Source organism: Salmo salar, chromosome ssa15, assembly GCF_905237065.1.
Source record: "Salmo salar chromosome ssa15, Ssal_v3.1, whole genome shotgun sequence".
Taxonomy (NCBI): Eukaryota; Metazoa; Chordata; class Actinopteri; order Salmoniformes; family Salmonidae; genus Salmo; species Salmo salar.
The window spans coordinates 47605229-47619271 of NC_059456.1; the positions used below are offsets into that span (position 1 = coordinate 47605229).

Here is a 14043-nt window from a genome sequence, read left to right on the forward strand (position 1 = left end):
AAGGTTGAGGATGAGGCTTCTACGCAAGTCCCTGTGGGAAAGAGACAGCATAGCTACATGTGGTCCGAGGTGTGAAATCTTATGTGCAGAACATAGGACATTAATACAATAACTCGAAATTGAAAAGACACGGAACTTTCTAGCGACTTGTTTTCACTGAACAGCAGATATGTATCGGCTCTTCTGAAGTACAGATGCATTTGGTAAATGTAAATTGAAGCTGAAATAAGGCTGGAGTGGCCATATAAACCTACAAACATAAGCCCATGCTACGAGTCATTTTCTCAACAGATGGACCAAGGCAACAGCGATTGACATACCATAGAGACTTAGGAGCCTAAGGAAACAACACTTCATTTTGAAATGGATGAGACCAGGGCTCAGGGGAAATGATCCTTACAGATCTGTGGAGATTTGTTTATTGCATATATTCTTTTCTACATTTCATAAAAATATACATATATTGTGCTTATTGGCATTTTTCTTCTTCTTTACAAATAAAACTTCTTTCCACAACTGCATAAAAGTACTTTTTTTTTTTTTTAATTACGGTAGTGGTAAAAACACTCCAATATAAAAACAAAGTCATTGTGACTTGTCAAGTCTGTTGAAAACAATAATATATTGTTAATGCATAGGCTACATGAAGTTAGAAAGGCAGCACAACTTTCACAGATTGTCAGCATAAATATAATCATCACATCTAATCTGTTCAGATAAAACACATTGGCATGATAACACCAGAGTACAAAAACTGTCACAAAAAGGTAAACATTGGGGCTTAAAACAGTGTTTTTCAGATAAGTGTTTGAGTGTTGAAATATGTATACAAACGTAACGTCAGTATGACATGTTGGAATGTTGACCTACCTTGGCTTTATCACTGGTTCTTCAATCTATTTTCAGTCAAACTTCATGGGTTCTTTAAGCTCTGCCTGCTTTCTTTGCACCAAGTAACATTCAATGAAAAATCTTCATTAAAAAAAAAGCTACAATCGTCTTTCACAGTGCTAAATTTGGTGGTTCTCTTATAAGATACCCCAAGCTATGTGCAATGAACCTTCCACTAGGTTTAACCCTGCTTTACTTATCACAATCGCACTTAGTATGTATGCTTGGCTTCATGCTAGCTGTTTTCTAGGTTGGCTGCTAGTTACGTCGCTTGGAAGGGTTGGCTGTTTTTGGTTGAGGTATTCACGGAAGACTGTTGTGGTGATGCTTTGCAACCAGGGTACTGCATAGAGCTGGGTGTCGGTTGTACTGTCAAGTAAGGCATAGAGTTAAAAAGAGGGCCCACCACTATCTTTGCTATTATCGCCTCTGTGCCCGTGTTAAAACATACTTCTGTGTGAGCCCTCTATCCAACTCTATAATGAAAAGCTTGTTGATGAATACATGTATGTAACCAGTGTGAATCCCTGATGGTGGGCACTATGTGTTACTGTTGAGGTGGTCGGAGACGGAGTGAGAGTGGGCACCGTTGACAGCAGGAGAGGCTCGGCGGTGCAGAGAAAGGCTATAGTCCAGGGTGCAGTCTGGAGAGACCAGGCGTTTGTGTGGAGCTAAGCACCACAGGGAGAAAGGGAGGAGTTACAACACTAAGCACAACCTATTAAGAGTCATGTTTTAAATTTTTTGTTAGAAAAAAAAAAGGAACATGTTCTAGGGTCTTTTAATGCAATGCTTCTTCACAGAGTTTCTTTACATTAGGGTATGAGACATATGAGTGATTTAGCAGACGCGCTTACAATCAGCGCAGTCGACTGAAGTAGGTAAAACAACCACACATCACAATCATTGCACTCTTCGAGAGGAGACGAGAGGTGAACATTGCGGCTGTGTACTCACATGTGGTGTCAGTGAGCATGGAGCTGGTGAGGAGAGCGCTAGGGCCTCTTATGGAGGAGGAGAGAGCAGTCAATCGAATGCTCTGCGTTGTAGCATCCAACCTGTCATCCTGGAAGAGGGTACAGTCTTGAGTACACACACTGCAAACTGGCATAACATCCAACCTTATGTGAAATGTATTCCGAGCAGTGCTCTTTCAGTCTTTGTCCTGGGTGAGCCAACAGGGCGACCAGGGTTTTGTTCCAGTCCAGCACTAGCACGACAGGTTAAACTAAGCAACTCGTCTTCGAGCTTTTGATTAGCTGATCAGGTGTTAAAATGCTGGGCTGCAGAAAAATCTCCGGTCTGTGCTTATCCTGTGGGTCCCCAGGACCAGCGTTAAATGAGAACGGACTCTATCAGCATTCTGTACTGAAACAGATTGCCTCTAACTGCAAAGTGAAAGCTAAGTAGATGAAGACTTTTCTTTATTCTACTTTCTTTAAATGAACTCCTGGTGGGTGCCGTACTATTAGGCACTAATGCAATCAGCACTTATGGATCAACACGGGAGTCGTTTGGCGTCGCAGCAGAGTCGTCTGGCAGATTAATGCACTTTAAGAAGTGGCTTCGATGTGGCTGCTGTGTGTGTGTGTGTGTGTGTGTGTGTGTGTGTGTGTGTGTGTGTGTGTGTGTGGCTGCTGTGCGGGCAGAATAGACACACTGATGGCAATCTGCTGTCAACAATGCAATGATGTTTCTCTGTTGGCCGCGTAAGAAGATAAATATGATCATTAGGACTGATTGGAAGTTACTACCCTCCGTCTCACTCTGTCAGTTGCGTTTGCCAACATTGGCTTGGAATATTCATATTAAATGCAAATGCCAGTTGTGGACAAACGATACACCAGTGCACTCAGAAGGTGTCATAGGCTGGATGGCTCTGGGAGTAAGAGTACAAAGTACTCTTTGAACAGGCCAAGTATTGAAATTGCAGAGTGGCAAAGTCTCGTTTTGGGCTTCTAGGTATCATAAAGCTGATATTTGATGTAGCATATACATAGAGTGCACTATGGGTAATGTAGTCAAGTACCCTGTACTCCTGTATCTGTCGTTTGGACTCATCCAGCTGGTGCTGCAGGACTCCAACGATCTCTTTGTATTTAATGTAACGTTGTTCCACCAACTCCTTCTGCCGCTGAGACTCCTATATAAACAACATGGAAATAGTCACTCGCCACACAAACCAGCCATAAAATGGAACTCATCACAAAACCGGTTTGGAGTTGAAGTTGCACAGATCTAGGATCAGGTTAGATAGACACCTAAGTTGGTGTCATTAAGATTCAGAAGAGATCAAACACATAGAAAGACCCAGGCCACAGGTCTCCCTTCTAGACATATGGGTCGTTCCACCAATTAGATGCCGTTTGAGTAGTCTAACTTGGTGAAAAAGTTATTTCACCTCATTTTAACATTCTGTCATAAACAAAAAACACTTTTTTCCCCATCTCAAGAGGTGAAATAAAATAATGACTATAATAAGTGCCGAATAAGTCCTACAGAAAGTAATAGGGTTGACCGTAACAGGGCTGATGACTACATTTTAAAATCAGCCATGGAAGCTTGTTGTGTGCAACAGGGAGGGGCAATTGAATGTAAGCTTTAAAAAAAAACGTTAATTGTTAAAACATTTCTAGCGTGTCTATCTATGGGTAACAGGGTTGACGTGTTATGCTCAACCCGCTCAGTTTCCCACCACAAAACATGAGAAAACGGCCAAAGAGAATAGAACCAGTTCACCTGCTTTTACACTATGATTTCACTATGAGGTGTTCAATGTCTCTTTTGGAGGAAAAAAATACTTCAAAAGGAATAGTTTCACCATATTAAAACGAGAGTTCAGTTCACGTAATAGGGTTGACCTTGAAGAGATACTTCGGGATTTTGGCAATGAAGCCCGTTATCTACTTCCCTAGAGTCAGATGAACTCATGGACACCATCTCTGTGTCCAGTATGAAGGAAAATGGTATCCACAAGTTCATCTGAATCTGGGTAAGTAGATAAAGGGCTTCAAAATCCTGATTATTTAATTACCTTAAAATAAATCACAAATAAATAATAATCTTCAGAAATGTCTGTCAAAGCAACAAAATAATTAGGGCTTTACAATGATGGTGGAAAATTGGGAGAAATGTTGGGGTTTTGTTAGTTAAAATCTTCCTAGAAGTCACAGAGGATAAACAGAGGGACATGTCAAAATGCTGAATTTTGTCATTTTAGCAAGTCTTTTTTACATATCAGATTTATGGAATTTTCCATATGGTCTATATTAAAGGGCACTTCATTTAATATAACAAGCTTTTAAAATGCTATATTTGTGCACAAGTTCTACTTAAAATATTAAAAGGGATGCAAAAAGGCCCTAATGTCGTGGAACAACCCATATATTTGGTACATCCCAGGTCTCCCCAGTGAGCCTCACCTCCAGGTCTTTGAAGTTGTCCAGCAGACACAGCTTCTCAGGGACTGACTCCAGGTGATCCACCGCCAGCCTGGTGCTCTGAATAGATAAAGGAATACAAGGAGGTTAATATACTGCACATTAGGTTTACTCACAATACAACACAGCAAGGTGCTGAATCCAGCTACTATTCATGCCCATTCAAAAGGCTTTATTGTACTGTCACACAATGTACTAAAAAAGCTCTGACAACGGCAGTAGGCTGCTATAAGTGGGCTTAAATGACCTAGTGATACTAGGAAAGTGCAGTGTGCTGGTATTTATTTGACACAGCACATGCACAGTGGCTTCAGAAAGGATTCACACCCCTTGACTTTTTCCACATTTTGTTGTGTTACAGCCTGCATTTAACATTGATTAAATTGCAATTTTTTTGTCACTGGCCTACACATAATATCCCATAATGTCAAAGTGGAATTATGTTTTTGGGACATTTTTACAAATTAATTAAAAATGAAAAGCTGAAATGTCTTGAGTCAATAAGCATTCCACCCCTTTGTTATGGCAAGCCTAAATAAGTTCAGGAGTAAAAATGTGCTTGACAAGTCACATAATAAGTTGCATGGACTCACTCTGTGTGCAATAATAGTGTTCAACATGATTTTTGAATGACTACCTCATCTCTGTACCCCACACATACAAAGACCAGGGAGGTTTTCCATTGCCTCGCAAAGGGGACCTACTGGTAGATGGGTAAAAAGAAACTGCAGATATTGAATATCCCTTGGAGTATGGTGTATCAATACGCCCAGTCACTACAAAGATACAGGCATCCTCCCTAACTCAGTTGCCAGATGAAGGAAACTGCTCAAGGTTTTCACCATGAGGCCAATGGTGACTTTAAAACAGTTATAGTTGAATGGTTGTGACAGGAGAAAACTGAGGATGGATCAACAACATTGTAGTTACTCCACAATACTAACCTAAATGACAGAGTGAAAAGGAAGCCTGTGACCGAATAAAAACATTACAAAACATGCATCATGTTTGTAACAAGGCACTAAAATAATACTGCAAAAAAATGTGGCAAAGCAATTAACTTTTTATCCTGAATACAAAGTGTTATGTTTGGGGCAAATCCAATACAACACATTAATGAGTACGACTCTCCATATTTTCAAAAATTGTGGTGGCTGCATCATTTTATGGGTATGCTTGTCATCGTTAAGGACTGGGGAGTTTTTAAAGATACAAATAAACAGAATGGGGATAAGCACAGGCAAAATCCTAGAGGAAAACCTGGTTCAGTCTGCTTTCCACCAGACACATGACAATAACTTAAAACACAAGGCCAAATCTATACTGGAGTTGCTTACCAAGAAGACAATGAATGTTCCTGAGTGGCAGTTTTGACTTAAATCTAATAATATAAATCTATGGTAAGACCTGAAAATGGTTGTCTAGCAATGATCAACAACCAATTTGGACAGAGCTTGCAGAATCTTGAAAATAATAAATGGGCAAATGTTGCACAATCCAGGTGTGGAAAGCTCTTAAGAGACTTACCCAGAAAGACTCACAGCTGTAATCGCTGCCAAAGGTGCTTCTACAAAGTCTGACTCAGGGGTGTGAATACTTACGCATTTCATTTTCCATCAATTCGTTCCAAAAACATGTTTTCATATTGTCATTATTTGGTATTTGTGTGTAGATGGGTGAATTCTTTTATGTAATGAATCCATTTTAAATTCAGGCTGTAACACAACAAAATGTGGAATAAGTCAATAAGTACTTTGAAGGCATATGTCTACAGAAAGACAGCATTTGCAAGATGACAATTGAAGTAGCCCCACTGACAATCCGTTATACGAAGACAAAACAAAAAGCAATTGTCATCTGGGGTTGTATTATTATTGCCACATCATATTAGACAGACAGGCCTGTATTGTATTCCATTCTATTCAGATGGCGGCTTCGTCCCAAATGACACACTATCCCCTCCATAGTGCACTACTTTTGACAAGTAGTGTACTATGTAGAGAGTAGGGTGCCATTTGGGACTCGGCCCGTGCGTTTTCTGAGACATTAAAGAGCCGGGGCTGTTGGAGAACCTTACACAGACTGCTCCGCTGATCGCCGCTGTAGTAATGTAAACGTGAAACCCCGCTCACTGCCTGATGAATCAGCTGCCTGCATGCGCACACATACTGTACAGTGCTTTCGGAAACTATTCAGACCCCATGACTTTTTCCACATTTTGTTACGTTACAGTCCTAGTCTAAATTGATTAAATCGTTTTTTCCCCCTCATCAATCTACACACAATACCCCGCAATGACAAAGCAAAAACTAGTTGAGAAATTTCTGCAAATGTATCATTGTTTTTTACTGAAATATTACATTTACATAAGTATTCAGACCCTTTACTCAGTACTTTGCTAAAGCACCTTTAGCAGTGATTGAAGCCTGGAGTCGTCTTGGGTATGGCGCTACAAGCTTGGCATACCTGTATTTGGGGAGTTTCTCCCATTCTTCTCATTAGGGTTTAGCTCTAACATGCACTGTCAATTGTGGGACCTTATGTAGACAGGTGTGTGCCTTTCCAAATCATTAATTGAATTTATTACAGGTGGACTCCAATCAAGTTGTAGAAACATCTCAAGGATGATCAATCGAAAAAGTATGCACCTGAGCTCAATTTCGAGTCTCATAGCAAAGGGTCTGAATACTTATGTAAATAAGGTATTTCTGTTTATAATAAATTTGCAAAAAAAAATCTAAAAACCTGTTTTCTGTTTGTCATTATGGGGTATTGTGTGCAGATCGATGAAGATCAATTGTTATTTAATCAGTTTTAGAATAACGCTAAAACGTAACAAAATGTGGAAAAGGGGTCTGAATACTTTCTGAATGCACTGTACATACACACACAGGTCGATACCCTGTGCCACAGTGTTGTAGCAGTAAGCAGGAATTATCTGAATGGATGGGCTTCGCAGGGTTTTTATTAAAGCTAATTGAAGTCGAGGCCGCCGGCCGCGACACATAATTGTGATGGATAGAGAGAGAACACAGATCGCTTCATAGCTTCACAGCCCATAAATACTCTTAGGTCAATACGGCCTGTCGATATCCCTAACGAATGTGTCTGTCGGTTTGGGTTGACGTGACATGGAGCGGGTGATAAAGGATGTTTGAGTGGGGTGTTTACATTCTCCTGCCTGGGGGCAATGTTTGTTGTTGAGTCAGTGGACCCTAATCAGTGTCTAATGATCCTTACATATACCTGATCATGTTAGCTTTATGGTGATTGAATGATGCTCAGCACTTTTATAAAAACAATCACTAACAATTTACCATCTTCAAGTTAGGAGTCAGAGTTTACAAACAAACCTTCTCTAGGTTGAGTCCATCAAGCTATCAAGAGGGAAGCCATATATCTGTTAATACGTTTTGTTGGCTATGTTAAAGGAAACACGCCCAGTAGAATGGCCTTACTGAAGAGCTCAGTGACTTTCAACGTGGCACCGTCATAGGATGCCACCTTTCCAACAAGTCAGTTCGTCAAATTTCTGCCCTGCTAGAGCTACCCCAGTCAACTGTAAGTGGTGATATTGTGAAGTGGAAAAGTCTAGGAGCAACAACGGCTCAGCTGCGAAGTGGTAGGCCACACAAGTTCGCAGAACGGGACCACCGGGTGCTGAAGCGTAGTGCAACACTCACTACAGAGTTCCAAACTGCCTCTGGAAGCAAAGTCAGCTTCAAAAAATGGGTTTCCATGGCCGAACAGCAGCACACAGGCCCAAGATCACCATGCGCAATGCCAAGCGTCGGCTGGAGTGGTGTAAACTCGCCGCTATTGGACTCTGGAGCAGTGGAAATGCATTCTGTGGAGTGAAGAATCGCGCAACACCATCTGGCAGTCCAACGGACAAATCTGCTTTGGCGGATGCCAGGAGAATGCTACCTGCCCCAATGCATAGTGCCAACTGTAAAGTTTGGTGGAGGAGGAATAATGGTCTCGGGCTGTTTTTCATGGTTCTGCCTAGGCCCCTTAGTTCTAGTGAAGGGAAATCTTAACGCTACAGCATACTATGACATTTTAGACGATTCTGTGCTTCCAACTTCTTGGCAAAAGTTTGGGAAAGGTCCTTTCCTGTTTCAGCATGACAATGCCCCATGCATAAAGAAAGGTCCCTACAGAAATGGTTTGTCGAGATCGGTGTGGAAGAATTTAACTGGCCTGCACAGAGCCCTGACCTCAACCCCTTTGGGATGACTTGGAAAGCCGACTACGATCCAGGCCTAATCATCCAACATCAGTGCCCGACCTCAATAATGCCTGTGGCTGAATGGAAGCAAGTCCCCACAGCAATGTTCCAACATCTAGTGGCAAGCCTTCCCAGAAGAGTGGAGGCTGTTATAGCAGCAAAGGGGGGACCAACTCCATATTAATGCCCATGATTTTGGAATGAGATGTTCGACGAGCAGCTCTCCACATACTTTTGGTCATGTAGTGTATAAACAATCAAATCTTACCATCTCCAGATCCAAGATACGATCCTGTGAAGACAAGAACCACAGTTACTTATTGTTTAATGACCAAAAGACGTGTATGAGTGACTGAAAGCGTGTCAAAGCTTAAACCACTAAACAGTGAGTCAGCACGGCGTGTGTATTGCCAATAAACAAGCAACAGGGGACGGAACAGAAGAAGCTGTGGAGAACACGCTCCTCTCTCTCCTCCCTTTCATCTGGCTCCTGAGTGATGTTGGTTCTCTAATGATGCATAAGTGATGCGATGCGTCTTATAGGCCTGTCACTCATCCATCCCCACACCTGCTAGATTCCCTCCCTCTCTCCCCCTCCTCCCCCGTCCTGTGACTGCGCTGGCTGTTGGGTGGCAGCAGTGTGCGGTTGAACTCGACTCCTCATTCTTCTTAATTAAAGGCCTGGCTGGGTCCGAGGGGACTGATTAATTATAGCAGGTGCACACACGTACAGACACAGATGGGCCCCAGTACACACACACACACACAGACACACACACACACACACACCACTTTGAGGAGAAAATGGAAAACAGACTGTGTGACTGGACAGGACTGCCATGGGGTTTAGGACGTTATAGCTGGATTGGGGATGGTGTGTAGTAATGTTTAATAGAGGAGAGAGAGGAGGTAGTACTATAACAGGGTACTCTGTCTGAGGGTGAGTCTGTGTGTTGGGGCCCTGGACAGCAGGCTGCATTGTTCAGACAGAAGAGCAAGGCCAACATGGGTGTCTGGCTCACCTGAAGACTTCTCATCTCATTTTCCTTCCTTCGAGTCTTCTCCAGGAGTTCTTTAATGAGACAAGCACATTAATAATTACCATCTAATATAATATTCACATAGACAGAGGCATTTGGGACCCACAGCCTTAACACCTTGACTAGCCATGCTATCAGTGGCTATGAAACTTTTCCTATTCTGAACAACCTTGCTGTCAGTCTCAACACCTCCCTAAACTTGGTCAAATCAAATAGATTGCTGTGATTGCTGCTCATTGGTCTCCCACTCCCTGCTGTCTGCTGTCTTGTTGAACTGAGTGCTGAGCAGGCTGGCTGGGCTGGGAGAGGAGGCTGCTCCCAGCTCACACATTCAATATTCAATCACTAGGCATTGGATGACTGCTTTCTACCCTCGTCCCTCTGTCCCTGCCCACCTCTGTCACTCACACTCACACACACTCCACCACGTGCCCACCCAGCCGGAACCCCATGCCGCCACCTCAGGAATACCCAAGCAGCCACTGAGCCACTTGCCAATCTCCAGATGGCACCGGCGAGACTCTGGCAGTCTAAACGGGTGTAAAGACGACGGGCCACATGACGTGAGAGAGAACGTCACAGACCGCCAAACTGCCTTCTCTCGCTCACTCAGTCCCTCTCCGTTTAATCTGAATGTGTGGAAGTCAGTTACTGAGGCAAGAGCTGTAATCCAACAGCTATCTACCACAGACTGTGTTTTAGTAAATAGGGAGGTGTTAAAAGTTAGACCGTACGCAAGAGAAAAACTTCCTCTGAAAAGTACCACCGTAGTGTTTAAGAAAGAAGGCAAAAGTTCCAAGGCAGCCGTTTTTATCTCAATATCAACTGTGATTGTTATTTAACATTTTAATTGAAAACAAACAAAAAAATCTTCTTAGCAAAGACCAATTTCTGAAACAAGACTAGGACTGTCTGGGAGTGGTCTGAGTGGGGAAGGGAAAACTGAAAACTAGCCGCTATTGGCAGAGAAGTTTGGAACTCTTATCGGTCTATTAACTAATTTCAAAGTATTTTTAAACAGCTCTTACACTAAAAGGGCATTATCATAATGTTCACAATTCCACAGTATTATTCCAACCTCAGTGTGTAAATATATATAAAGCACAGGAAATGTAGTTTTTGACTGCACTGGGCCTTTAAGTTGGCTGACCTGAACTTAACCAATTGAAAAGTAAGAGGAAAGTACACTGGCAGCAACTGTCAGCAACCAAAAACTCTGAAAACTTCTGAAGTAAGTTACGATGATCAAAGACATGAGGAGTGCACCCAGTGAACCGTATATCTAGATAGAACAAATACATCTAAGATGTGTTGCTGTTCGTTCCTAATGAGAGAGAACATTTCCAGATGGCCCAATTTAGTTTTCTTCTGTTTTGTACCAAATCGCGCCAAAGATATACAGCTACCAGCCTCTTTCCCAAGGGGAAGGCAGAGTTGGGGGTTAGACAGCATCATTGTAAATAAGAATTTGTTCTTAACTGACTTGCCTAGTTAAATAAAAGTTAAATAAAAATAAATAAAAAAATACAAATTACTATGGTGTCTAGGATCCACAATGTAAGGGCTGATAATGGCCAGGGACACGATATTATCACGATACTTAGGTGCCGATTCAATATATATTGTGATTCTCACCATTCTATATCTATTGCTAATCGATACAGCGATGTTATTGTGATTTGATATTCCAAACATATTGCTCACTATATGTCTGCTGCAGCAGACAAGAGAGCATGAGAAAATTAGTTTTGATTACTCAGAGAAATAAAAATGCTGAAAACATGTTGGCTCACTATTTACATTTTTGGCATTTAGCAGATGCTCTTATCAAGAGTGGCTTACAGGAGCAATTGGGGTTAAGTGCCTTGCTCAAGGGCACATCGACAGAATTTTCACCCAAACCCAGTTTCCATTGGCACTAGAAAGTCAGCTTGGTGGGCTAGCTCAATTTGCGTTTCCACTGCCTTAAGAAATGTGAAATGATGTCATGTTGCTAGGTAGCCAATATGTGACTGTGTAGCTGGCTTCGCTAATGTTGCTAGCTAGCTAGCAAGATGTTGATGAATGTAATTCACCCTCACCATGCTGTAATTAACGTTAACCCAAACTCCAGCCATTGCCAGCCAGACTCAGAGCCACGTATTTAGCTTGCTAACATTAGCTAGCTAGCTAAACGGTTAACGTCGTCGCATAAAAGGCTAGCTAACTTAATTACTACCTTGCTTGCCATGGCATTGCTTATTAGTTAGCTAGCTAACCAAGCGAACTAGAAGACAGGTTCGATATGATGTAGCTAGCTAGCTAGCTTTCAATACGACCTGGCCAGCTATAATTCCTGCTAGCTCACGTTAGCTAGCGAGCTTGTTTCAACTCTGACGTTAGGTAGCTACCATTAGAGGGCTGACTGTTCTCATACATAAAAGTTTATTGTGTAGCACAAAAATGAATCAAGGATCTAACTATGGTGGTAATTCGTGTTATGTTTGACTACTGCAGTACTGCTTGTCCATGTGCTTGCTAACAGCCACAAGCCCAGACGAGCTAGCTAAACTGTACCCGATCCTGTAGGTTCATGCTCTACAACATTCGCAGAGTACGACCCTGCCTCACACAGGAAGCGGCGCAGGTCCTAATCCGGGCACTTGTCATCTCCCGTCTGGATTACTGCAACTCGCTGTTGGCTGGGCTCCCTGCCTGTGCCATTAAACCCCTACAACTCATCCAGAACGCCGCAGCCCGTCTGGTGTTCAACCTTCCCAAGTTCTCTCACGTCACCCCGCTCCTCCGCTCTCTCCACTGGCTTCCAGTTGAAGCTCGCATCCGCTACAAGACCATGGTGATTGCCTACGGAGCTGTGAAGGGAACGGCACCTCCATACCTTCAGGCTCTGATCAGGCCCTACACCCAAACAAGAGCACTGCGTTCATCCACCACTGGCCTGCTGGCCCCCCTACCTCTGAGGAAGCACAGTTCCCGCTCAGCCCAGTCAAAACTGTTCGCTGCTCTGGCACCCCAATGGTGGAACAAGCTCCCTCACGACGCCAGGACAGGGGAGTCAATCACCACCTTCCGGAGACACCTGAAACCCCACCTTTTTAAGGAATACCTAGGATAGGATAAAGTAATCCTTCTAACCCCCCCCTTAAAAGATTTAGATGCACTATTGTAAAGTGGTTGTTCCACTGGATATCATAAGGTGAATGCACCATTTTGTAAGTCGCTCTGGATAAGAGCGTCTGCTAAATGACTTAAATGTAATGTAATGTAAACCTGCTAGCACCCAGCAGTGATCAGCTGGTGGTTGCATAGTAACGGCGTCACCAACCAGAATTCTAATCAAGCTAGTTGTGAAACTGGGCTGCGCTGGCCCTGGGTTCCCTTGAACCAGCTCGATTTTCAGAATTACACCCGAGTCAGCTCAAATTTGGCCCTAATTTTAAGTGCCAGTGGAAACTGGGCTCTAGTCGGCTCAGGGATTCGAACCAGCGACCTTTCGGTTACTGGCCCAACGCTCTTAACCGCTAGACTATCTACCTATTTAAATAGAAGATGGAGAACAAAGTAGCTGTACGATGAAAATTACCAGAGTTTTTGCGCAGGTACAGTTGATTAGCACTAGTTAACGCAACCTAGCAAAACAAATATTGAAGTATCGATATAATATTGTCCAAAATAACATAGCGATTTGTAACTGTATCGACCCCCCCATTACTACACAATGCCACGCTGTTCCAGCCAGAGCAGCACAGCACGTCTGAATGAGAGAGACTGGTTGATTAGGTCTTTGTCTGTACGTCTGTCAGTCTGTGTAAAACAGAGGAAAGAGGGAGCTAAGAATTAGATGGAGGTTCCCCTGGTTGTTGTGATGAAACCTGCTCTGCTGGGTCCACCTTCTCTAACTCATTATCAAGAGTTTAGTTTAGAAACTGGGAGAGAGAAGAACTTCCCTGTCTGGATGTGAATGTGTGGGAGGAAGAAATGAGAGGAACAAACCAAGTGCATTTGCAGAAATGAACACAAATTAAGAACTACAGACAAAAACAAGGACACTTGAGCAGATAGAAACACAACCATAATGAGGCTAGCTACATGTCGGACAATTCATTAGCAACCGTCTAGATGGAACAGAAAAAGCCTGAATGAGCCCATATTGCAGCTCTTAAACTGATGTACGGGAGATTTAGAAGTTGGCCCTCAATGAATGAATGAATGAATCAATCAATCGGATCCAGCCCTACCTTTCTTCTCTGTGCTGATGGAGTGCAGTAGTTTCTCCTGCTGGTCCAGTCTCTGTAGCAGGGCCTGTCTTTCAGAGTCTCTGCTCTGTCTCAGTCCTTTCAGCTGTTCTCTGTCCTGTTGGACCTGCCGACGCAGCTTTCTCTCTCTGGCCTCACGGACAGACACCTCCTCACACAGCCAACGCAGCTTGGTCTGGAACACA

The 14043-nt window shown here is 42.9% G+C and overlaps 1 protein-coding gene across 2 annotated transcripts in view; it reads right to left on the reverse strand.

Annotated features, from left to right (window-relative positions):
* Positions 1–388: 388 nt before the first annotated feature.
* The window catches only part of LOC106571677 (centrosomal protein of 128 kDa), a 46413-nt gene continuing 32758 nt past the window's right edge, over positions 389–14043 (reverse strand). For both annotated transcript variants that reach the window (XM_014145016.2, XM_014145017.2), the window contains exons 19-25: positions 13841–14033; positions 9585–9634; positions 8831–8854; positions 4314–4391; positions 2921–3034; positions 1849–1957; positions 389–1562 (exon numbers count right to left, since the gene is read on the reverse strand). In XM_014145016.2, the coding sequence (XP_014000491.2) occupies positions 1432–1562; positions 1849–1957; positions 2921–3034; positions 4314–4391; positions 8831–8854; positions 9585–9634; positions 13841–14033 (699 nt within the window). In that variant the 3' untranslated portion in view covers positions 389–1431. The remainder of the gene's footprint in view (positions 1563–1848; positions 1958–2920; positions 3035–4313; positions 4392–8830; positions 8855–9584; positions 9635–13840; positions 14034–14043) is intronic.